The 25,611-nt window shown below is 38.2% G+C and overlaps 1 protein-coding gene across 1 annotated transcript in view; it reads right to left on the reverse strand.

The window, feature by feature from the left end:
• Positions 1–25,611, reverse strand: part of LRPPRC (leucine rich pentatricopeptide repeat containing) — a 123,665-nt gene that overhangs the window by 88,441 nt on the left and 9,613 nt on the right. The window contains exons 2-12 of the mRNA XM_026456105.1: positions 21,267–21,463; positions 18,604–18,726; positions 16,320–16,441; positions 16,159–16,217; positions 15,323–15,409; positions 14,276–14,402; positions 13,497–13,641; positions 13,033–13,178; positions 12,675–12,780; positions 12,486–12,593; positions 534–652 (exon numbers count right to left, since the gene is read on the reverse strand). Of these exons, the coding sequence (XP_026311890.1) occupies positions 534–652; positions 12,486–12,593; positions 12,675–12,780; positions 13,033–13,178; positions 13,497–13,641; positions 14,276–14,402; positions 15,323–15,409; positions 16,159–16,217; positions 16,320–16,441; positions 18,604–18,726; positions 21,267–21,463 (1,339 nt within the window). The remainder of the gene's footprint in view (positions 1–533; positions 653–12,485; positions 12,594–12,674; positions 12,781–13,032; positions 13,179–13,496; positions 13,642–14,275; positions 14,403–15,322; positions 15,410–16,158; positions 16,218–16,319; positions 16,442–18,603; positions 18,727–21,266; positions 21,464–25,611) is intronic.

The raw sequence follows: 25,611 nt of genomic DNA on the forward strand, positions 1-25,611 counted from the left end.
TATTGTCTTTTTAATACACAAGAAAAAGGCTGCTTTGTCTTTTTGAGTTTTGACCGCTATAAATGTTATACCAACGAATATTTTTTACAAAGCTTTAGAAAATTGTATGCAGGGCCAGGCGCAGTGGCTCACACCTGTAATCCCAGCACTTTGAGAGGCCGAGGCAGGCGGATCACCTGAGGTCAGGAGTTTGAGTCCAGCCTGACCAACATGGAGAAACGCTGTCTCTACTAAAAACAGAAAATTAGCCGGGCATGGTGGCGCATCCTGTAATCCCAGCTACTCGGGAGGCTGAGGCAGAAGAATTGCTTGAATCCAGGAGGCAGAGGTTGCAGTGAGCCCAGATTGTGCCATTGCACTCCTGCCTGGGCAACGAGAGCGAAACTCCGTCTCAAAAAGAAAAAAAGAAAATTGTATACAGATTTGACCATTTTGAGTCCTCAGTTCAATGACATTTTTGTGTGTGACCACTAAACACTAAGGAGGAAAGACACTCTCTTCAATTATTAAATTAAAACCACACTTGTACTCACCTGCAAAATGGCACGTGCTGACTTTACACTATTGAAGCATGGAATCACATAATCTACATATGTTTCCTGATCAGGATGTACTCCCAATTCTTGCATTCCTTTCAGGACTTCAATTATACCTAACACATAAAATGTAGAAGCACAGAGATGAAGAACTTAGAACAAAGTAACAAAAGATCAGTAAGTTCAGTTCAATTATTTTTTGAATCATAATGTAAGAAAATTACTCAGCAATTTGTTTGTCTAAAAGGCAGAAAAGCAACAGAACTGTGAGATATAATGATAAAAAAATTAACTCCTCCTTTCTTCATCCCCCTCTATGAAACAGTGAATTTCAAGAAAGTATCCCTGAAATTATAAGCATAAAGAAATATAAAACAATTAACCAATGTGTCCAACGTTTCCAGCACCCCAACAGTGACTATAATACAACATTGCTATTACAGAGCAATGATGGACTTGTACAAAAAAACTTGGCCAGAATAAATGCTGCAAAGAGAACTGAGTGGTTTCAAAACATGTCTTCAATTAAGTACTTATGTAAAAAGTTCCCTAATTGTTACTAACTTCTGATCTCATATTTTACAATATAAGAATGAAAAACAGCAAACAATTTATTCTAATGAATTATTGTCTATTTAAAACTAACTTAAAAATCTAGTAAGTTGTTTCCTCCATTTCCCACTCACAAAAATCTCTTTTAATAACTTCTTACAAATTAAGTCATTTCATGTTTTCAGAGCTACAGTGAGTTTCAAATAGATCCACTTAATTCTAGACAACTGTCAGGTTACTCAAGTATCACCTAATTTGACAGAGGCTACAGTTTAATAAAAAGAAAGAACATTCTTATTTTTCCTTTTAAAAACTTACTTATCTTTGGGTTCATTACTTTCACATTATTAAAACTCCCCCTAAAAGTCCCTGTTTCTGGCCTACTAGACACCTAGAGAAAAATTACACTTCTATCAAATTTGTTACATGATGAACTCTAGCACAAATAATTGAGAGCAAATTCCCACTAAGTACAGAAAGACACAGGCAAGTCTAACTACATTATAAATACCTGCACATTTCTTTTAGATAAAATTTAGATTATGTTAAAAAAAAAAAACTAGGTATAATTCTTTTTAATTTAGGTTATAAATCAGAGTATTTTAACTTTAAACAGTTCATCATATATAAAATTACCTACTACTGGCCTAAAAACAAATAGACCAATGCAATAGAACAAAGAATCTAAAAATAAACCCACACACATATAATCAACTAATTTTGACATAGGCACCAATAAATAGTGTTGGAGCTACAGACAGTGGTGTACACCTATAGTTTCAGCTATTCAGGAGGCTGTTGCAGGACTGCTTGAGCCCAGGAGTTTAAGTCCAGTCTGGACAACATAGCAAGACCCTGTCTTTTTTCTGAGACAGAATATTGCTCGGTCACCCAAGCTGGAGTGCAGGGGTGTAATCTCGGCTCACTACAACCTCCGCCTCCTGGGTTCAAGCAGTTCTCCTGCCTCAGCCTCCAGAGTAGCTGGGATTACAGGCGCATGTCACCACGTCCAGCTAGTTTTTGTATTTCTAGTAGAGATGGGGTTTCACCATCTTGGTCAGGCTGGTCTGGAACTCCTGACCTCATGAACCTAGAGATGGGGTTTCACCATGTTGGTCAGGCTCGTCTTGAACTCCTGACCTCGTGATCCACCCGCCTCGGCCTCCCAAAGTGTTGAGATTACAGGCATGAGCCACCACACCCAGCCTGGACCCTTATCTTATACAATACACAAAAATCAACTCAAAATAGATTAAAGACTTAAACTTTAAACCATAAAACTCCTGGAAGAAAACACTGGCCTTGACAACGACTTTTTGGATTTGAGACCAAAATGCAGACAACAAAAACAAAAACAGTGAAGTGGAACCACATGTAACTAAAAAGCTTCTGCACGGTAAAGGAAACAATAAAATGAAAAGGCGACCTATGGAATAGGAGAAAATATTCGCAAACCATGTATCTGATAAGGGGCTAATATCTAAAATACATAATAAGGAACTCAAACAATTCAATAGCAAAAAAAAAAAAAAAAAAAAAACCCCAAATAATTCAATTAACAAATGGGCAAAGGATCTGAATACACATTTTTCCAAAGACATCAAAACGGCCAACAGTCTTATGAAAAGAGGCTCAACATTACTAATCATCAGGGAAATGCAAATTTAAGCCACAATGAAATATCACCTTATACCTGTCAGAATGGCTACTATCAAAGAGTCAAAAGCGATTACACAGTGGTGAGGATATACAGAAAGGGAACCCTGGTCTACTGCTGGTGGGAGAGTATGGAGATTCCTGAAAAACTTAAAAGTAGAACTACCAACAATCCCACTTCTGAGCATATGTCCAAAGGAAATAAAATCATTATCTCAAAGAAACATTTGTTCATTCCAGCATTATTCACAGTACCCAAGATGTAGAAACATGCTGTCAACAGATAAAGAAAATGTGGCATATAGACACATATAGAATGGAAGATTATTCAGCCTTAAAAACAAAGAAAATCCTGTCATTTACAACAACATGAATGAACTTGAAGTACATGCTAAGTGAAATAAGCCAGATACAGAAAGACAAATACGATGTCTTCTCACTTATATATGGAATCTTTATTTATTTTTTTGAGACAGAGTCTCACACTGTCGCCCAGGCTGGAGTGCAGTGGCCCGATCTCGGCTCACTGCAAGCTCCGCCTCCCGGGTTCACGCCATTCTCCTGCCTCAGACTCCCAAGTAGCTGGGACTACAGGCGCCCACCCCCATGCCCAGCTCATTTTTTGTATTTTCAGTAGAGACGGGGTTTCACCATGTTAGCCAGGATGGTCTTAATCTCCTGACCTCGTGATCCTCCTGCCTCGGCCTCCCAAAGTGCTGGGATTACCGGCGTGAGCCACTGCATACCGTTTGTTTTTTGTTTTTTTTGAGATGGAGTCTCCCTCTGTCACCAGGCTGGAATACAGTGGTGCAATCTCAGCCTGCGGAGCTCACTGCAGCCTCCGACTCCCGGGTTCTAGCAATTCTCCGGCCTCAGCCTCCCAAGTAGCTGGGATTACAGGCGCCCGCCATCACACCTGGCTAATTTTTTAATTTTTAATAGAGATGGGATTTCACCATGTTGGCCAGGATGGTGTCGATCTCCTGACTTCAGGTGATCCGCCTGCCTTGGCCTCCCAAAGTGCTGGGATTACAGGCGTGAGCCACAGTGGCTGGCCTCTACAGAATCTATTTAAAAAAAAGAGTTGAACTGTTATGGGACTGGGGGGTGAATGAAAAGGTATGGTGGTCAATAGGTATAAATTTTCAGTTATATGGTAAGTTCTGGACACAATGTACTGAATACTTGATTTTTGCTGAGAGAGTAGATCTCAAGTGTTCTTGCCACAATATATATATATTTTTTGAGACAGAGTTTCGCTCTTATTGCCCAAGCTAGAGTGCAACGGTGCGATCTCAACTCACAGCAACCTCCACCTTCCAGGTTCAAATGATTCTTCTGCCCCAGCCTCCTGAGTAGCTGGGACTACAGGCGCATGCCACCACGCCAAGTAATTTTTGTATTTTTACTAGAAACAGGGTTTCACCATGTTGGCCAGGCTGGTCTTAAACTCCTCACCATGTGATCTGCCTGCCTCTGCCTCCCAAAATGCTGGGATTACAGGCATGAGCCAACACACCCAGCCAATACAAAATTTTTAAAAAGATAACTAGCTCAACAAAAAAAAAAAAAAAGAGAGAGAGAGAAGGGCTGGGCACAGTGGCTCACAACTGTAATCCCAGTACTTTGGGAGCCCAAGGCAAGCGGATCACCTGAGGTCAGGAGTTTGAGATCAGCCTGGCCAACATGGCGAAACCCCATCTCTACTAAAAATACAAAAATTAGCTGCGTGTGGTGGCACATGCCTGTAATCCCAGCTACTAGAGAGGCTGAAGCAGAAGAACTGCTTGAACCCAGGGGGCAGAGGTTGCAGTGAGCCGAGATCACACCACTGCACTCCAGCCTGGGTGACAGAGCCTATGTAACCAGCTGAGGTGATGGATATGTTAGCCTGACTATGGTAATGGTTTCACAATGTGCACATATATCAAAATGTAGCCAGGTGAGGTGGCTCATGCTTGTAATCTCAGCACTTTGGGAAGCCAAGGCGGGAGGATTGCTTGAGCCCAGGAATTTGAGACCAGCCTAGGCAACACAGGGAGACCCGTCTCTACCAAAAAAAATTTTTTGAACTAGCCAGGCCTGGTAATATGTGCCTGTGGTCCCACTGAGGCTGAGGTGGGAAAATCTCGAGCCTGGGAGGTCAAGGCTGACAGTGTGAGACACTGTCTCCAAAAAGTCATGTTGTTTATCAGATAGATAGATGACTGATTGACAGATAGATAGATGATTGTTGATAGAAAGATAGATATAGATTTAGCTACACAATTATTCATCATTCATACCTCAGTAAAGTTGGCTGGGAAGAAAAGAATAAATAAATAACCTAATATTTTCAAATCTTAGAGGTTTAAATGTATTTTTCAAGATGTAAAAATAATGTTTTTAATTAGCCAGGCGTGGTGGCAGGCACCTATAATCCCAGCTACTAGGGAGGCTGAGGCAGGAGTATTGCTTGAACCTGGGAGGCAAACGTTACAGTGAGCCAGTATCATGCCACTACACTCCAGCCTGAGCAACAGAGTAAGACTCGGTCGGTCTCAAATAATAATAATAATACTACTAATACTACTACTACTACTACTAATAATAATAATGTTTTTTAAAATCCCTAAACAAAGCATGTGCTTACTGAAATATAAGAGAACATGCATATAGAGTTGGTCCACACTATACACAGAGGCCTAACAATACTTGTAAGTGAAATTTAAACTATTCCTCTAATAATTCACTGGATATCATTACTAACAACCTTAGTAACTACCATAAAAGATGGCAAATTCCATTGTGCTCTTCTTTATATGAAAAGATTACTAAGCACCTGACATGAGGACATAGCTAAGTTGCTTTTGAATTCCTAGTAACAGATTTGTGTTAATCTAATGTCCTCAGTGTTCTTTCGGACCAGTAATAATTGTTTCCAGGACAATTATTATTTACTTAAAGTAAACAGCTAAGTTGCTGGTGAGATACTCTGGTGAAGTGACAAAAAAAAGGCTTTGGAGTTTAAAGACCCAACTCTCCCCCTTGGTGCTGGTGCTTAATGGCAATGTAAATCTAAGCAAGTCATAGCACATGTCTGAGCCATAATTTCATAGCTTACACACTAGAAATGGAAATATGCCAGGAACTGTGCTTCTAGACACTTTTACACATACTGTTTTGCTAAATCTTTCTAACTACCATCCATGGACTATGCAAGGCAATATGTGTCAAGGCACTTAATGAATAATTTTCTGACCTATAAGAGTCTATGCCAGGCCGGGCGCGGTGGCTCACGCCTGTAATCCTAGCACTTTGGGAGGCCAAGGTGGGCGGATCATAAGGTCAGGAGATCGAGACCATCCTGGCTAATAAGGTGAAACCCCGTCTCTACTAAAAACATAAAAAATTAGCCAGGTGTGGTGGCGGGCGCCTGTAGTCCCAGCTACTCGGGAGGCTGAGATAGAAGAATGGCGTGAACCCAGGAGGCGGACCTTGCAGTGAGTGAAGCTTGCGCCACTGCACTCCAGCCTGGGCGACAGAGCGAGACTCTGTCTCAAAAAAAAAAGAGTCTATGCCTATTGAATGGATGGAAGTTCTAAGAACTGAAATATTATTCATAGGCATGGAAGAAATTCTTGTGGTCTAAATTCTTAGGGCAAGATAGAGGACAACAGAACTATAACATTCTGGAAAAAAAGAATTTCAATATTACCACTTGGCTTAGATCAGTATGTCAAACTCCAAGGTTTCAAAATCAGGGTGTGGGTGTGCCTCTCTATATAAAGAAAGCTGAAATGCCTTTAGAAATCAACTCATCAACTGAAATAAGCTAGAACCAGAAAGACAATACTGTCTCACTTATATGTGGAACAAAAACAGTCAAAAACTCACAGAAGCAGAAAGTAGGACAGCAGTTGCCAGGGACTAGGGTGAGAGAGATATTGGTCAAAGGGCACGAACCTTCTGCTAATGAGATGAGTAAGTTCGAGGATCTAATGTACAGCATGGTGGCTACTGTTATTAATACTGTATTGTTTACTTGAAATTGGTAAAAGAACAGATTTTAAGTGTCTTCACCACACTCATGCACACAACAGGCACACACAATGGTTAACTATGGGTGTTATATGTTTATGGTTTTTAATTAACTTGACTACGGGAATCAGGACAGGATGTACCTGTACATAAAATCATTACACTGTATACCCTGAATATATATAGTTTGTGTCAATTTTTTTTTTTTTTTTTTTTGAGGCGGAGTCTTGCTCTGTCGCCAGGACTGGAGTGCAGTGGCCGGATCTCAGCTCACTGCAAACTCCGCCTCCCGGGTTTACGCCATTCTCCTGCCTCAGCCTCCCCAGTAGCTGAGACTACAGGCGCCCGCCACCTCGCCCAGCTAGTTTTTGTATTTTTAGTGGAGACGGGGTTTCACCGTGTTAGGCAGGATGGTCTCAATCTCCTGACCTCGTGATCCGCCCGTCTGGGCCTCCCAAAGTGCTGGGATTACAGGCTTGAGCCACCGCGCCCGGCCTTGTGTCAATTTTTTAAAGTGGGGGAAAGAAAGCCAATGAATCTTCTAACAAAAGTATTCTCCAAGATCACAAGCAGAACTTGAATAAGAAACCAAGTCTCGTAATTGCTGGCAGGTGCTGGTTATACTACAAAAAATGCTAAAGCCTACATGTTTTCCCTGGAATCAGAAGGAACTGGGATCAAGTCCTTGTTCTGCCACCAAAAAGAATGATTTTTAGTGGCTCCTTGCTGGCAATACAGGAATGATGTTAATAAAGCAGCCCACTTAACTCTCAGGGTGGTCACTAAAATTAAAGGAAAAAATATGTGCGGAATCCTAAAACTACTAAATAACTGTGTGTGAGGGGTGTTTTTGTTTTTGTTTTGTTGTTTTGGTTTTTTGAGACAGCGTCTCACTCTGTCACCCAGGCTAGACTGCAGCGGCAGCAATCAAGGCTCAATGAAGCCCCAACATCCTAAGCTCTAGCAATCCTCCCACTCCAGCCTCCCAAGCAGCTAAGACTAGAGGAGTATACCACCTCGCTCGGCTAATTTTTCTATTTTTTATACAGACAGGATTTTGCCAAGTTGCCAAGGCTGGTCTCAAAATCCTGGGCTCAAATGATCCCCCTACCTCAGCCTCCCAAAGTGCTGGGATTACAGGCGTAAGCCACCACACCCAGCCTAAATAAATGTTAATAGTAGCAATAATGACTTAATTTTTTTTAGCTGTATCAAAATACTGTAATAATACATAATACTGAAAAGTTTCTCGGATAGATTTTCCAATGTTTGAAAACTCGCCACCAAATTGACTGCACCTACAAGATTCTTATTCTTTTTTTCTTTTTCTTTTTCTTTTTTTTTTTTTTTTGAGATGGAGTCTTGCTCTGTCACCCAGGCTGGAGTGCAGTGGCTGGATCTCAGCTCACTGCAAGCTCCTCCTCTCGGGTTCATGCCATTCTCCTGCCTCAGCCTCCCGAGTAGCTGGGACTACAGGCGCCCGCCACCTCGCCCGGCTAGTTTTTTGTATTTTTTTTTAGTAGAGACGGGGTTTCACCGTGTTAGCCAGGATGGTCTCGATCTCCTGACCTCGTGATCCGCCCGTCTCGGCCTCCCAAAGTGCTGGGATTACAGGCTTGAGCCACCGCGCCCGGCCAGATTCTTATTCTTATACGAAACCCTTCATCCCATCTTCTAAGCCTCAAACATGTTTCATTCTCTTAATTCTTCATTTTTCCAATAACATTTATCAGGAGGAGGAGCACATTTTGCTCATTTAGATTATCTATGTTGCTGGCACTTTTAACTTACATTATCTTTCTAACTGAAACTAAAGCAGGCTCGAGAAAACCAGGGATCACACCTTCTGCTCAGGTAAGTTCAATCACTCCCTCAGGCAGTCTGAGGGAGCAGACAAAGAAAGATATTCTGTTCAGTAACCATAGTCAGATGGGAGGAGAGAAGCACTTACCAATAAGAAGGAATAAGAAGGAAAACAGTGACTGATCTATCTGAATAAATTCTAATAAAAAATATAATTCACATTTCTTTTCAAAATAAAAAGATTAAAATAATCTTATATTAACTTATAGATTCCAAACCTCTGTGAACTTAGAAAATCTAAACTAAGACTAAATAATCTAATAAAAATATTTCAATACAGCCATGAGAAAGTTTATCAATCTAGAGGAAAGTCTCCATTTAAAAACTTTTATGAGAATTATAACAGCTCATAAATTATCAGGAAGGACACGATTTGACTGAATAACTTTCACCGACTGTGACTGTTTCACTCTACAGGATTTTACACTCTATCCAGGGCACTCACTTTATTAGGAGGCAGTTGCTTCCTCTTTGAAAAGTAAGTTCCGCCGAGAGTGGTGGCTCACGCCTATAATCCTAGCATTTTGGGAGGCCAAGGCAGGTGGATCACATGAGGTCAGGAGTTGGAGACCATCCTGGCCAACATGGTGAAACCACATCTCTACTAAAAACACAAAAAATTAGCTGGGTGCAGTGGCGCATGCCTGCAATCCCAGCTACTCGGGAGGCTGAGGCAGGAGAATCGCTTGAACCTAGGAGGCAGAGGTTGCAGTGAGCCAAGGTAGTGCCACTGCACTCCAGCCTGGGCAACAAGAGTGAAACTCTGTCTCAAAAATAAGTAAGTTCCTTCTATTCAGCCACTTCACTCAACTGGCATTTGGGCTTTCTGATCAGCCCTTCTTTATGTATTTTACTCCTTTCATATTCTTATTTTTATGTTTTCTAAATATACTCAGGGATATAGATCCAAATTCATTCTAGGTTATTTCCTGAAAGTCAGGACAACTGGCTAGAGATGCATTATTCTAAGTGATAACTTTTCACTTGTGCCACAGAGATAAATGCTAGTAAGATAAGCCATGAGGAAGTAATTATAAATATCTTTCTTGGATGTTGGTGATGGCTAAATCTGCAGCCAGAAAAATTCAACAGAAACTTTATTATACAGGGCACATGCCCTCAGGACCTCCTGAGGCTGTGTCACAGCAAAAAAAAAAGAAAGGAAGAAAGAAAAAATATATATATACTTTTTTTAAAAAAAAGAAACTCGATTATCCTATTGTTGAAAACTCTTGGTTCCACTTTATTTGATCCCCAAATATCTTTCTTTGATTTTCTGAAAGAGTTTTATTTATTCCTTAGGAAACATGGCACAGCCTCCATCACTGCAGTCACTTTCTTCTTTGATTTCTACCATTTTATATATGACCTTCACTGGACAAAGAACAAGTTCATTGCACTAATAAGAACATTACTTTCGGCCAGGCGCGGTGGCTCAAGCCTGTAATCCCAGCACTTTGGGAGGCTGAGACGGGCGGATCACGAGGTCAGGAGATCGAGACCATCCTGCCTAACACGGTGAAACCCCGTCTCTACTAAAAAATACAAAACATTAGCCGGGCGTGGTGGTGGGCGCCTGTAGTCCCAGCTACTCGGGAGGCTGAGGCAGGAGAATGGCGTGAACCCGGGAGGTGGAGCTTGCAGTGAGCTGAGATCCGGCCACTGCACTCCAGCCCGGGCAACAGAGCGAAAGAATACATACAGCCATTTCCCTGTTACATAAAAGTAGACCGCAGAATATATACTTTACTATCTTTCAGGACCTTCTACCAAGGAGACTATATTGTTATTGTTTTTAAAAATTATAAAACTGACAACCTCTTGCACTCTTAGAACACACAGAATATAAAAGCATAAGCTTTTATATTTTTTCAGACAAAATCTTCATCAATTAAAAAATTCACTATCTCTTTTAGCAACGTTCTTTGTGTAAAAACTGGCAACTAATTTTTAAACAGTAGCTAAGAATTTTTAGAAAATAAACACAGTATAAAACTTACAAAAATTGAATATGGAAGGGTTATAGTATAAAAAAGGATATTTTAAAAGAAAGAAATCCTCTGTTTTAATCCTAGCCTAAAGACAGCTAGATGTGGAAGGAAGGTCAGTCACTGAATGTCTATGTGGCCCTCAGTTCCTTCATTCATGTAACGTGAGCTCTCAATACGGCCCACCTTTAAAATCTAAATTCTGAGATTCTAAGAAAAGACGGATTTGAGATAAAGCCCATTTTCTACTATTTCAACTGCTACAACCATAGAAAGAAACTACCTAGCTCTTTTAGGTTTACTAAGTAGTAAAAATGTAATAACCAATTCAACTGTGACATGGTTGCAAAAGGAGATTAACCTGATGAACAAACATTTCAACTGGTACCAAAAGAATTTTCATACTTGTGTAAAGGTGGACAATACCAACATGCCCAAAGAGTTTGATGGAATGATGTAAACTTTGTGTGGTTCCAAAACACTGGGTGATAGGTTACCTTTTGGAGCTTTCAGACTGGAGGATATACAAAGAGTTAATCAAACTAGCATATTGTTTTCACAGAGATTTTTCTAAAAAGGATTTAGAGACTTTTATAGCCAGAAACAATTAGGGAATACTTGTTTCACTATTTCCTTTAAACCAGAAGACGGCTGTATATTTAAAATAAAATTGCAATATGAAAGTCTGCTAAAAGCACTTTTTTTGTTGTTTGTGCATTTTGTTTGTCACCCAATGTCACACTAACAATTCTGCATCTCATTCCAAAGCACATTATACTTCGAGATAAAATGAAAAAGACCATTTTTTGTTTCCCCAAGGGGAAAGTACTTCTGTTAAAAGCATCTTTTTATGAGACTATTCTTTCTGAATTACCAATAATGCAAACCAAAGAATTAGATACTGTACTCTAAAATTTAATATTTGTTCAATTCTTATTCATATCCTATAGACATCCCATGTGTACTAGGGAAAAGTATGATAAATGCTTAAACGTACTTAAGAACCTGAAAGATTGAACATTTTTGTCCTTCAATCAGCAGGCTGTCAGGTCATGAGTACTCATTTTACAATAAAAGTTTTCCTGCCTTTCCTATTATTCTAACTAAGCTCAGTTAAAAAGAAATAGATTGGCCCACAAAGAATATGGCCACATTTTTTGCTCTCATGAACCTGATTGTATATACAACTTTATCTTTATTAAAGGTAGACAATCTGATTTCAAACACTATATATAAAATTAAGAACTAAAGAGTTTTTTTAAGAACTTAAAAACAATGAACTGCTTAGAACTACATTCGTAAGTTTGAATATCAGGATCAGAGATGAAATAAGAAATGAAATTAATGAAATTTGGATGAAAGAAATCCATCATGTTTTGTTTTTTAAAATGCTTACACATAATACTTCATGGTGACTTAAAACAATTCTATTTTCTGGCCGGGCGCAGTGGCTCAAGCCTGTAATCCTAGCACTTTGGGAGGCCAAGACGGGCAGATCACGAGGTTAGGAGATCGAGACCATCCTGGTTAACCCGGTGAAACCTCGCCTCTACTAAAAAAAAAAAAAATACAAAAAACTAGCCGGGCAAGGTGGCGGGTGCCTGTAGTCCCAGCTACTCGGGAGGCTGAGGCAGGAGAATGGCGTGAACCCGGGGGACGGAGCTTGCAGTAAGCTGAGATCCGGCCACTGCACTCCAGCCTGGGCAACAGAGCAAGACTCCGTCTCAAAAAAAAAAAAAAAAAAAAATTCCATTTTCTCATAATACTCAGGAATTAAGTATACTTTTCCAAAGAAACCAATTAGATGTGCGTGCAAACTGTCATACTGGCTCTGGGAACCATTACAAACCGGTAAAAAGCACAATCTAACCTTGAACATTTTTTTCCTTCTGATGTCCAACTAGCAATGGCCAGAAATAGTGAGTTCTGATAGGAAAACCTTCCTCCTTCGCAGCCTTCATTAGGGCTTTTGCCAAATCTGAAAGAGATATTGTAAAATATCACAAAGCTACCTCAGCAAAACTTTCTTATGTTGGCTTTAACTTTAAGAATGTAGTACCAGTTTTTTTGGCAAGTAAAGCACAATGGAGGGTGAACTGCAGAGGAAAGGAGTGCATCTGGACTTCCTTTAACTTCTTACAGTAGTCTGTTAGCTTCTCCACAGGCTGTGGGAAAAAAGTCACCACATTAGCTGGATTGGCAAACATCCTACCATTTGAACTGCTGCAAATATTCTACCACTTCTGAGATGAGCAGTTTAAAGCCCGCATCCTCTTTCTACCCAAAAATCTTGCAACACAAGAACAACGTTGTTACAATGTTCACAACTGGTCTAATCTCATAAATATTCCTATATTTTAAAGAATCTTATTTCACTGCCAATTATATTGTCTACAAAGTAAAAGTGGACAGAATACCGTATTCATAGTCACACAGTGTCGTAAAAAGAAACCGCCAAAGTCACTTATGCCATCTTCCTTTGATACAGGGCATGCTAGTAAAATTTGCAAAGCTACATCTTCCAATTTTTCAGTGACTAAAAGTAAAATGAGGTTCATTGCATCTGGGAAGAAAACAAAGACATCTTTTGTTAGTAAACTGAACAATATTTTTACACTGCAACCAATGGTCCGATACTAAAGACAAAATAAGAATTGCAAACATCAAAAGCATATATCTGCCTAAATAACAATAAAACACTTGCAAATCAAATCATCCCCATGTATTCATTAACTCATGTTTTTGGGCTTATTTAACTGACTTTAAGAGTTCTATGTTCAACTCCCACAATGCCCATTGTTAGAAAATGTCCTTTCCATCATATAAGAACAGCAATTCAGATTTTTATAAAAATCATGTAAATAGATTTTTTAAAAACTACCTGGAATATATCTTCTTTCACATGTAACTTTTTCCAAAATTTCTGAGACATACTGAGGATACCCAGCTTTACTGAAGCTAAAAATAATTTGCAATAAATCACGGTCCATAAGGTGAAGCTCGGACTTCTCCACCTTCTCCAGAGTCTATAGAGAGTTCCAGAAATTAGAAGACCAAGTTAGAGTGTTTTTACTTCAGTATTAAAGTTAAATAAATTAAAATATCCAGGTTCAAAACAGTAGGGAAAAACACCACCTAAAGGTTTAGGACTTCTTTTAAAAAATAGGAAATACTCGGCCGGGCGCGGGGGCTCACGCTTCTAATCCCAGCACTTTGGAAGGCCGAGGAGGGTGGATCACGAGGTCAGGAGATGGAGACCACGGTGAAACCCCGTCTCTATTAAAAATACAAAAAATTGGCCGGGCCTGGTGGCAGGTGCCTGGAGTCCCAGCTACTCGGAGAGGCTGAGGCAGGAGAACGGCGTGAACCTGTGAGGCGGAGCTTGCAGTGAGCCGAGATTGCACCACTGCACTCCAGCCTGGGCGACAGAGCAAGACTCCATCTCAAAAAAAAATAAAAATAAAAAGGAAATACTCTACTTCAACAGTAGCTGTTACATTATCAGCACCAAGATACTGAACTATAATAATTCTCCATAAATACTACTCTCTGCAAGGAAACATCTTTGAAAACAGGTATAAACTACACTTTGCTGCCTCATATAAAACATAAGTTTTTACAAATGATTTTAAAGTATGTTTATTTAGACATAAGTCATACCTGCTTAACATGGTCAATGTCGCCCTTCTCAGCATACGCATTCAATAGTGCGAGGTACGTGTCTGGACCAGGCTCAATTCCAGCATCTCTCATCACTGTGAGAATGTTTTCTGCATTCTCCATATCACTACAAGTTAATTCAAAAAACACATTACTATGCTCTTGCCAAATGTAATATAGTTATTCAAACTAAAACATACACTTATTAAAATCAAAAATGCTAAGTACCATTTGGAATTATGATGTCAGAAAAGAACAAATGTATATTAAACTGGATATATGTTTCTGAAATAAAGATCATAAACATCTGATCCCTCATTAAGAAAAATAATAATTATACAGACATTAAATAACAAATACCCTCTTACATTATGTAGGTTATGACTCAGACTTAACTTACAAGGTTAGAATAACGTTTAGTAAATTACTCTTCAAAAATAAAAATATTTTCCAGAGCAGTTACTTCAGATCAAGCCCAGTTTCTTTTCTCTTTTCTTTTCTTTTTTTTTTTGAGATGGAGTCTTGCTCTGTCTCCTAGGCTGCAGTGCAATGGCGCGATCTCGGCTCACTGCAATCTCTGCCTCCTGGGTTCAAACAATTATCCTGCCTCAGAATCCCGAGTAGCTGGGATTACAGGCACCTGCCATCATGCCCAGCTAATTTTTATATTTTTGTAGAAACCAGGTTTCACCATGTTGGCCAGGCTGGTCTTGAACTCCTGACATCAGGTGATCTGCCCACCTCAGCCTCCCAAGGTGCTGGGATTACAGGTGTGAGCCACCGTGCCCGGCTTATAGCCCACTTTCTAAAAATTCAAATAAAAGATTTGTGGAATAAATGTAAAAGCACATTATAAAAATATTAGTATGCTCTACCTCATACACTACAGATTTTTTTTGAAGGGGTAGACAAATATATTTTAGGAACTATCTACAATAATTTTATCTAATTTAAACCCCACTTAACAAACAAAAAAGGAAAAAAATGACCACTTTAGCATCTCAGCCATCTATCACTTAAGAATCAAAACCTTAGGTTGAACATTACCCAGCTCTGGCATGCCCTGTCACAAGGGCACTGAATACTGCCTCTGTAACTGGGAGATCCTTAGTTTTCATAAATCCAAGAATCTTGCTGCAAAGGAAAAATGAAGATACTCATTGGAAGTATTTATCAAGAAAACTCTTTACAACATGTATAGAATTAGGTTAGGCCTTGAGTTACAAAGTAACACACACTTGTTTTAGAAACCACCAAGAAAGAACTGATCCCTTTGATCATCTTTCCACAAAACCCCCCTCTTTAAAGTATCAATAGTCTTGAAGTACTCTTGATACAAATACTAGATTTTTAAAAATCTGATTTGTCTTACACTAATTACCCTTGTAAAAGCATAGTTTTGTAAGATTCATTTAAATAAAAATGAAATTATGTATTCCAATTTATCCCTTGTTTTCCAAACTTTCCATTCATAAGTAGTAATAAATTTTACATAAGCAGAGAAATGGTGCAACTGATTTTCTATTAGTCAGTGGACTAAAGAGACTATTCCCAGTTTTAGAAATGAATACAGCTTAAATAGCTAAGAACATTTCCCTTAGGAAATATTAAGAAAAAAAAAAAAGCTTTATAGCTCAACAACTTGATACCTCTCTCTGGTAAATCAAATTTTTTAATTAAAACAGCAACTTTTACTTATCTTTTCTCTCTTATGCAATAATTTTATATTTTATGTAAGTCAGATTACCAGATTTGCTAGATTAAAACAGTTCTGAAACAATTTCCTTCATTAGGAAGAAGCTTTAAAACAAAGAATGAACAGACATTTAGAATTACAAAATGTACAAATTTGTTCACTTAAACATGTTCATACAGATCCATACCTGGCACCTTCAATATCTCCCATATTACAGTAAGAAGCAATCAATCTCTGGTATGTCACCTGTCAATGAAATGGGCCAGTTAATTTTATATATACTTTTTTTCTGAGTAAAGAAAAAAATGGTGGATGTGAAAATATATATTCACAATAGCAACTAATTACTCGATTTGGTTGAATGTTCGCTTCCTCCATTTTTGCCAGGAAATCAGTTGGTGAGAATTTATATTCATTTTGAAGATAGACTTTAAGTAAAGCATTATAGTGACTCACATCATACACAGCACCTACAAATGAAATTTAAAATCAATGTTCAGAAAAGCATTGAAAATCCTATGCTTTAAAGTGGAACTAAATTTAACAAACAAAAAGAGTAAAACTATCACTTCAGCATTTCACCCATCCATCTTTGCGCTCAGACCTATCTACACAGATACTCTGTCACACAGAGCAAGCTAAGCATGTAAGACAGTATTTATTGAATTATTGTATAGTTACAAGTAACTGCCTATTCAGATATTAAAAGGCCTCTTACTTAAGAAACACAAAATTATCTTCCTGTTAGAAAACGCTGACAACACCCCTATATTTAAAAGTGACTATAAGATTTTTCTATATAAAGCAGTCCTCACATTACAGACACACTGTGATGAATGGATTGTAACTTCAGTTCTTTCACACAGTAGGACTGTGCTGGCAATTCTGCCACTCAAAGCCTTCATTTGAAGGATGCATTCCATTTCCAGTTAATGAACATGATCCATGGTCTGCTCTTGTTAATGATCGGTATTCCAATGCCCTTTGTTTTCTTTGTATCCCTACTATTTAGGGCCACATCAAATAAGGTTACCACACATCCTTACTCTACTCAGTCATGACATCACAGTCCTTATATCAATTTTGTGGTAACATGACTCACTATATTTTCATGAATTAAATTTCACATCTTTATTCTACTGCCTGTGACCATACAGGCCTACAGTCAGTATTTGGGGGTCAGATTATGAGATTTTAGGCAGCAGAGACCTGTTCCATTAAATTAATACACATTTTTATCTTAACAGATACGTTTCTTTCATACTTACTATGTTTCAGGCACTATGCTAAGTGTTCTACATATAGTGGCTCACTTAAACTTCACAACAACTTTGAGACACTATTATCACCCCCATCTTACAGATAGCTTAGATCTGTCAACAGCTCATTCTGTAATTTTGGACAAGTTACTTAAACTAAAAGATCTCTTGTATCTTTATAAATCTGTAAACAAGAGTCAAACTTGCGAAGTACAAGGTTTCTGGCAATATTAATTCAACAAGTATGTATCAAATGCCATTATACACAAAGCATCATGCTACTGGCAAAGAGGAAAATAAAGAAGTTATGGATTTAATCCTCATAAAGCATACTTATATAGGAGAGACCTATTTGTAAATAATTTTAATATAATAACACATTGTCAATCTTTCTGTGGAGGTATTAATATTACTGCTGTGTAATGCTTTTTTCTATTTTAGAATGTAACCTTTTCTGCATGCATTTCTCCCAGTTCAATGACTTATTGACATACAGAAATTTCCAATTTTTAGAAATTGAATACTTTAGCTTTACTTTTCTGCTCCTTTTATACTTATAGAATCCTTTTCCATTCTGAAATTCAACATTTATTTATACTTTTTTTTTTTTTTTGAGACGGAGTCTCGCTCTGTCGCCCAGGCTGGAGTGCAGTGGCCCGATCTCAGCTCACTACAAGCTCCGCCTCCCGGGTTCACGCCATTCTCCTGCCTCAGCCTCCCGAGTAGCTGGGACTACAGGCACCCGCCATCTCGCCCGGCTAGTTTTTTTTGTATTTTTAGTAGAGACGGGGTTTCACCGTGTAGACCAGGATGGTCTCGATCTCCTGACCTCGTGATCCACCCGTCTCGGCCTCCCAAAGTGCTGGGATTACAGGCTTGAGCCACCGCACCCGGCCTGCTTCTTCATTTCTTGAAACAGTTACACAGTAATCTATTTTATGGGTGCTCCACAATTTATTTACCTAATCCCCTAGAGAGGAATATTTGAATTGGTTCCAATTTCTTACTATTACAAACAAGCTACGATGAAGGATATCCTTTTGCATCTGTGAGTATATCTATATCTAAATTCAAACAAATGGAACTGCTTGGTAAAATGGTATGTGCATTTATAACTCTGACAGACAAACCGGCTATTTTGTTCTTTTTCTTTTTTAACTTACCATGCTTGTAACACTTGTTATGAAAAATTATTTATTGTTAATGCCCCTAGATGTCACTATACCTCACCAAATAAATATTACCAAAAAATTATGAATCAAGTAGCCCTTCCATAAAACTGAATACAGCATTTATGTAAACAAACATTTTTTTGCAAAAAGAAAAAATATCTACACCTTTTATACACACATCATATATTTAAACAGTCATACCTAATTTCTGAAGTTTGTCCCATATCCTATGAGCAAATTCTGTTCTCTCTTCAAGTTTTAGTTCAGGCAAGAGAGAACCACAGCTACGTAGTAGAAGCAAGGCATGACTACTACCTGGGCCACCTGTGGAAAAAAAGTTAATGGATAACATTTAACATAGTAGCAATATCATATAGATAAATACCAAAATTTAAACAGAAATCTATAAGCATTCAAAAATCTCCTGGCTCAAATTGAGAGTGTCCATAAATTAGAAAAATCCTATCCTAATGTACAATGTTACTAAGTTACAAGTCAAACTTTTAATATTAGTCTGCTTTCTTAAGAAAGCCTGTAATCCCAGCACTTTGGGAGGCCGAGACGGGCGGATCACCAGGTCAGGAAATCGAGACCATCCTGGCTAACACGGTGAAACCCCATCTCTACTAAAAATACAAAAAACTAGCCGGGCGAGGTGGCGGGCATCTGTAGTCCCAGCTACTCGGGAGGCTGAGGCAGGAGAATGGTGTAAACCCGGGAGGCGGAGCTTGCAGTTAGCTGAGATCCAGCCACTGCACTCCAGCCTGGGCGACAGAGTGAGAGACCGTCTCAAAAAAAAAAAAAGAAATCTAAGTTATAAAATCTATATAATCTGTAAGACTGTATCAAATACAAAAATACAAAGAATCTAATTTATAGGCAGTGCTTGCTACAATTCAAAGGCTAAACGTCTCAGTATCTTACGAAAATAGTATAAAGGGCCAGGCGCAAATCCCAGCACTTTGGGAGGTTGAGGCGGGCAGATCACCTGAAGTTGGGAGTTTGAGACCAGCCTGATGAACATGGAGAAACTCCACCTCTACTAGAAATATAAAATTAACTGGGCAAGATGGCACATGCCTGTAATCCTAGCTACTCGGGTGGCTGAGGCATGAGAACTGCTTGAACCCGGAGGCGGAGGCTGCATTGAGCCGATATTGCGTCATTGCAATCTCGGACCTATATTGCCTGGGCAATAAGAGCAAGACTCCATTTCAAAAAAGAAAGAAAATACTGTAAAGCAGTGTAATTATCATCCATGAATAGAAAAGTTAGGTTCATAATCAGCTACAATATAAGCTTCCCTCTCCCTACATCTGTAAGCTTTATCTACATATCTCTGAAAGCTGACTTTAAAACAAAGCAAAAATAAACCACTTAGTATGATTCCATTTATACGAAATATCTAGAGTAGTGCAAACCTACAGGGACAGAAAATAACTAGTGGTTGCCTAGGGCTGGAAGGGATGAAGAGTTGGGGAATTTCTTTTTGGGGTGATGAAAATATTCCAAAATTTATTGTAGTGATGGATAAATAAGTTAGAGAGAGAATGTGACACAGGTTCTTTAAATGTACGCAACTATAGTAATAATTGATACTTCTTTGGTATCTCTCACCATCAGATTCTATATCTACGCTTCTAAATGTGTCTGAAATCCATGAATAGGCTTTAGGAAGCTACTGAATCCTCTTAAACTACATGCAAAATTATGCATATGTTTGCATGAGGTTTTTGCGGGTCGGGGACAGGGAGTGAAGGACCTATAGCTTGCATCAGGCATTAGTGACCCAAACAGATTTTTAGTAGCTAATTGAAAATGCAAGGAAAATAATGGAAATCTATCATATGTGATCATCTTACAGAAACCTGACACTCTACAATGGAAGGTAAGAAAAACTATTATCTTCCAAGAAACTCACTACTAAAAGTGACTCCATAAACTAGGAAAAGCAAAAAGGGAATTTTTATTTTCTGATTTGGAATAAATATCTAGACCAGGCATGGTGGCCCATGCCTGTAATCCCAGCACTTTGGGAGGCCAAGGCAGGTAGATCACGAGGTCAGGAGTGCGAGACCAGTCTGGCCAACATGGTGAAACCCCGTCCCTACTAAAAAATACAAAAATTAGCTGGGCGTAGTGGCATGCGCTGGTAGTCCCAGCTACTCAGGAGGCTGAAGCAGGAGAGTTGCTTGAACCCGGGAGGCAGAAGTTGCAGTGAGCCGAGACTGTACCACTGTACTCCAGCATGGGCGACAGAGCGATACCCCATCTCAAAAAACAAACAAACAAAAATTTTAATATGTTTTAGTTACTCCAAACTTTGCCCAGATGAGTTGACAAGATAGAAATCACAATCATAACATAAATGACAATCAACAGCATATAACAAAGAAAATTAAAGTATCAAATAAGCTACTCTGTAATGAACTTACCCTCAAACAAGTATTTATTTAGGTTGATGCAAAAGTAATTGCAGCCATTATGTTTAATGGCAAAAACTGCAATTACTTTTGCACCAACCTAATATTTAAGACTTTTTTTTGTTTTAAAGGCAAATGTCTCTCTCTATCACCCAGGCTGGAGTGCAGTGGTGCGATCTTAGCTAACTACAACCTCTGCCTTCTGGGTTCAAGCGATTCTCCTGCCTCAGCCTCCCAAGTAGCTGGGACTACAGGCACGCACCACCATACCTGGCTAATTTTTGTATCTTTAGTAGAGATGGGGTTTTGCCATGTTGACCAGGCTGGTGTCGAACTCTTGGCCTGAAGAGATCTACCTACCTCCCAAAGTGCTGGTATTACAGGCCTGAGCCACTGTGCCCAGCCAAAGGTCAACTTTATGAACAGGAAATTTTGACATACCTGAGCGGCAGGTGTCATCAAAGACTTTTTGTAGAAGTGACTTTGGAATGCGGCCAGTTCTTCGAACAGAATTATCTAGTCTCATCAGAGCCCAATCAAAGTGACTGGCAATCCTTCTAGAAGAAAAAGTGGACTCCTCTTGAATATCCTTTTTTTCGGCGGCAATGACATACAGCCTGGCGGGGCTCAGTAGTCCTCTAAAAAATGAAACATAATTAATAATAGTCAGTTGCTATCTATTTAGGTCGTTTTTTGAATAAAACTTACACAAATTTTTAAATTAGTTATTAAACACCTAAAATCACAGTACAATACCAAAAATAAAGGTATGAACTAATAGGAAAGAAAGTTTTAGCTTTTTCTTTAGATAAAATCATATACACACATACATAAATTATATGCACAGTAAATCTCCTGAATAATTGAGAGCATTTTGGTAATTATGAACATGGAATCATTTCAAAATCAGATGGAAATACGGTGTGTTTTAAGTGTTTTTTAAATCTCTTAACCAAAACAAGGTAATGAAAGATGAAGCAGTTTATGCTGCCAAGCTCTTCTCACCTCTGTAAATAAGACAAAATCTAAAATATATCCAAAATTTTTATAACTACCTTTAAGTTTTCTAGGTATAAGCTTACTATGAATTTAAAAGAAGACCAATGTCCAGGTTAAAACAAGGCAGTTTCTTTTTTTTTTTTTAAAGGATAATTTAGGCCCAAATAATTTCTAATCTGTCTAAATAAAGTTTTAAACACTTTAGAGTGATAATATTCTTAATTCTTATCTGCTGTGCAACTGTCAAAATGTTAGCTGTATTCTTTCCTAATTATTTAAAACAACTGCCACCAAAAATAAATAAAGTGTCAAACATCGTTAATTTTAAGGAAGCCAGAAGGGAAAGAAAATGATTACAAATTAGGTATGGTCAGAATTGTACATTATGTGTTTATAAAGAGCAAGCAATCTTTAAACCATTCACTATTTTAGTAATGGAGTCGAATATGCAAGTCAAATGCTCTCTAACATGCAATCTGAGGGATTCCAGGCTGTATCACTTTTTTTCAAATAAACACAATTTTTTACAGACTAGGAACAAAAAACCACTATTTTTTAGAGTATTTTTAGGTTTATAGAAAAATTGTGCATTAAGTAGAGTTCCCATATACTTTCTTCTCTAGGCTATTCTAGGTAAAAATATAAGCTGTACCTGATTTAAAAGTATCAGATAAAAAATAATTCTTACGTGTGAAGGAAAACTTATCAATCTGAGTTGAATTTAAAAATGCTTTCTCTGTATTTAAACATCACTTTTAACAAGCGATTTCTAATGCTCAGTGGTTTACATATTTGTTGCCAATATCTTAGTCACAGCAGCCACTAAATATATTATACACTAAGTATATAAAAACAGTATAATATAATCACATTTTTCTGACATACACATTTTCATCACAATGGTGACTTTAAAAAATAAAACTTAAATTTCTGTCCTATGTTATTAATCTGAAAAAACCAGTCACAAATTGAATAATCAAGTATGTGATGTTTTATTAAAGGAAGCTATACTAGAGGTTTCACATCAAGGTTGTATAAAACGAGGCTGTAATTGATACTAGACTAGAAATTCTACCACTGTGATCTGGGAGAAATGACTCACTGTGATCATGACTCTAACCATTAGTGATTCCACCATCTAGGTGGAAAATAATGGAAAAAATCAGGATACTGACTAAATAAGACAATGTCTTGTTTTTGTAAGACCAATGATCAGCACATTGTAGATGGCTAATAGACTCAAGTTTGTTAAATGAGCTGAATTAACCTACAAACCACAGAAGATATACTCTTAAACAAAGTATTTATCCCTTACTTCCAAAAGGCATTTATCTAGTTGCTATATCAGTTGTTACTAAACTATCCCCTTCTTCATGTCTGGCAAGCACAAAGTGACATTATTTTTCAATTACCCAGGACACGACAGTTTGGAGGAGTATGCAATAATGTTATTCAACAACAAAAGCTGATTAACAGAAATTTCAAAATTGTGACGTCTATTTGCCAAAGTTTTTTACACAACGCGAATCTGATAAACTGTTAAAGAGCAAAAATAAAACTTCCACTACAGGATATTTTTTAAATGTAAGAGGAGACAAACTCAAATTTCAGGAAGAAAACAGACGTTTATAAACCAGCACATTGTTCTGAACATTCTAGGCAAATTTTTCTCATACACATGTCTTTACTGCAGCCGAGACTCCTTCACATAAGTGTGCTTGGCTTTTTAGTTAAGTAGAAACATGAATCTGTTATAAAATAAACTGGGGTAGAGAACGGATTACATATTTAACCAAAGAAGTCTTGACTCTTCAGTTACATGGTCGAGAACTTTTTAAATTTATTCTAATACATCTTGGAAACAAGAGTTTCACAGCCTGGAGCAATGGGTATGTCGTGACAGAAAGGAAAGAACAAGTCCAGGGGTGAAGGTGGGCCCTGCAAGAAGATCACACCCACCAGGCTTGCACGAGCTGGAGCACAATGCCTCCAAATGCTAAGGACCAAAACTGACATAACTACGTAAGGGGAAATCATTGTATCATCTCATCCAAGTATCATACTGGCTCCTTTCCACTTCTTAAATGTCTCAGGTTCCTTTCACAGACTCCAGCTCCTACCACTAATATTCAAATTACCCATAAATGTTTTCTTGTAAAATCTGCCATTTAAAGTTATTATCTCTCAGCTTTTTTTAAAAAATTAAGGTGGGTTTTTTTTTAAACTCTTTAATAGAAAACTATCTTACGGTTGAGCGTCCATTTAAAAAAATATATATATTATATATACACACATATATATATATAAAAGGGACCAGATTATCCTACTAAGCAGGCTTCCATGGGACCCTCCCCCCTACTGTTAAGCCTGTACCATTTAAAAAAATAAATAAACACCATTTTTTGATAAGCAGAGACTGACTAGAAGAAAAACCAATTTTTTAGAGTGTTTTTAGGTTTATAGAAAAATTGTACAGAAAGAAGAGTTCCCATATACTTTCTTCTCCCTCCTGTTTCCCCTAGTAACATTTTGCTTTAGTGTGGTATACTTGTTACAAATGATGAACCAATGTTGACACATTATCCATCAACCAAGGTCCATAATTTTAAACATTACAGTTCACTGTGTGCATACATGTTTTGACAAACATATGACATGATACCTTCACAGTATCACACAAAATAATTTCACCGCCTTAAAAATACCCCGTGCTCTCTATTCATTCCTTCCACCCTCTTTCCAAACCCCTGGCAACCACTGATTTTTACCTGTCTCCAGTTTTGCCTTTTCTAGAATGTCATATGGTCGTATCATACAGCATGCTGCCTTTTCAGATTGGCTTCTTTCACCTAGCAAAAAACATTTACGGTTCCTCCTTGTCTTTTCATGGCATGACGGCGCATTTCTTTTCATTGTTGAATAATGCTCTTTTGTACACATATACATAATTTGTTTACCCATTTGCCTACTGAAGGACATCCTGGTTGCTTCCAATTTTTTGACAGTTGTGAATAAAACTGCTAAAAGCATTTGTGTGAAGGTTTTGGTACGGACATAAATTTTGAACTCATTTGGGTAAATACCTGTACATTTAGCTTTGTAAGAAACTACCAAACTATCTTTCAAAATAGCTATACCATTTTGCTTTCCTACTAGCAATAATTGAGAGTTTCTGTTGTCCTACATCCTTGCCAGTATTTGGGGTTTTTGATGTTTTGCTGGATTGTTGCCATTCTGATAGTGGTACTTCATTGTTGTCTTAATTTATATTTCTCTGTGACATAAGGTGCTGAACATCTTTTCATATACTTATTTGCCATCTATATGTCTTTTCTGGTGAAGTATTTTCTGCCCATTTTTACTTATTTTATTTTGAGAAGGAGTCTTGCTGTCCCCCAGGCTGGAGTACAGTGGTGCGATCTCAGGTCACTGCAACCTCTGCCTCAGGATTCAAGCGATTCTCCTGCCTCAGCCTCCTGAGTAGCTGGGATTACAGGGGCACACCACCACGCCCAGCTAATTTTTATATTTTTCATAGAGACAGGGTTTTACCATGTTGGCCAGGCTGGTCTCAAACTCCTGGCCTCAAGCGATCCGCCCACCTTGGCCTCCCAAAGTGCTGGGATTACAGGCATGAGCCACCATGCCCAGGCCATACACGTTCTTTAAACTCTTCTCTCCCCTTTTTTTCTTCTTCAGTGATATTATGAATCAGTTTTGTGTCACTTTAGAGCTATGAAGAGTTTAAAGGGAGATACAGGTAGAAGAGAGAAGAGGCATTATTAAT

Source organism: Piliocolobus tephrosceles, chromosome 15, assembly GCF_002776525.5.
Source record: "Piliocolobus tephrosceles isolate RC106 chromosome 15, ASM277652v3, whole genome shotgun sequence".
NCBI classification, from domain to species: Eukaryota; Metazoa; Chordata; class Mammalia; order Primates; family Cercopithecidae; genus Piliocolobus; species Piliocolobus tephrosceles.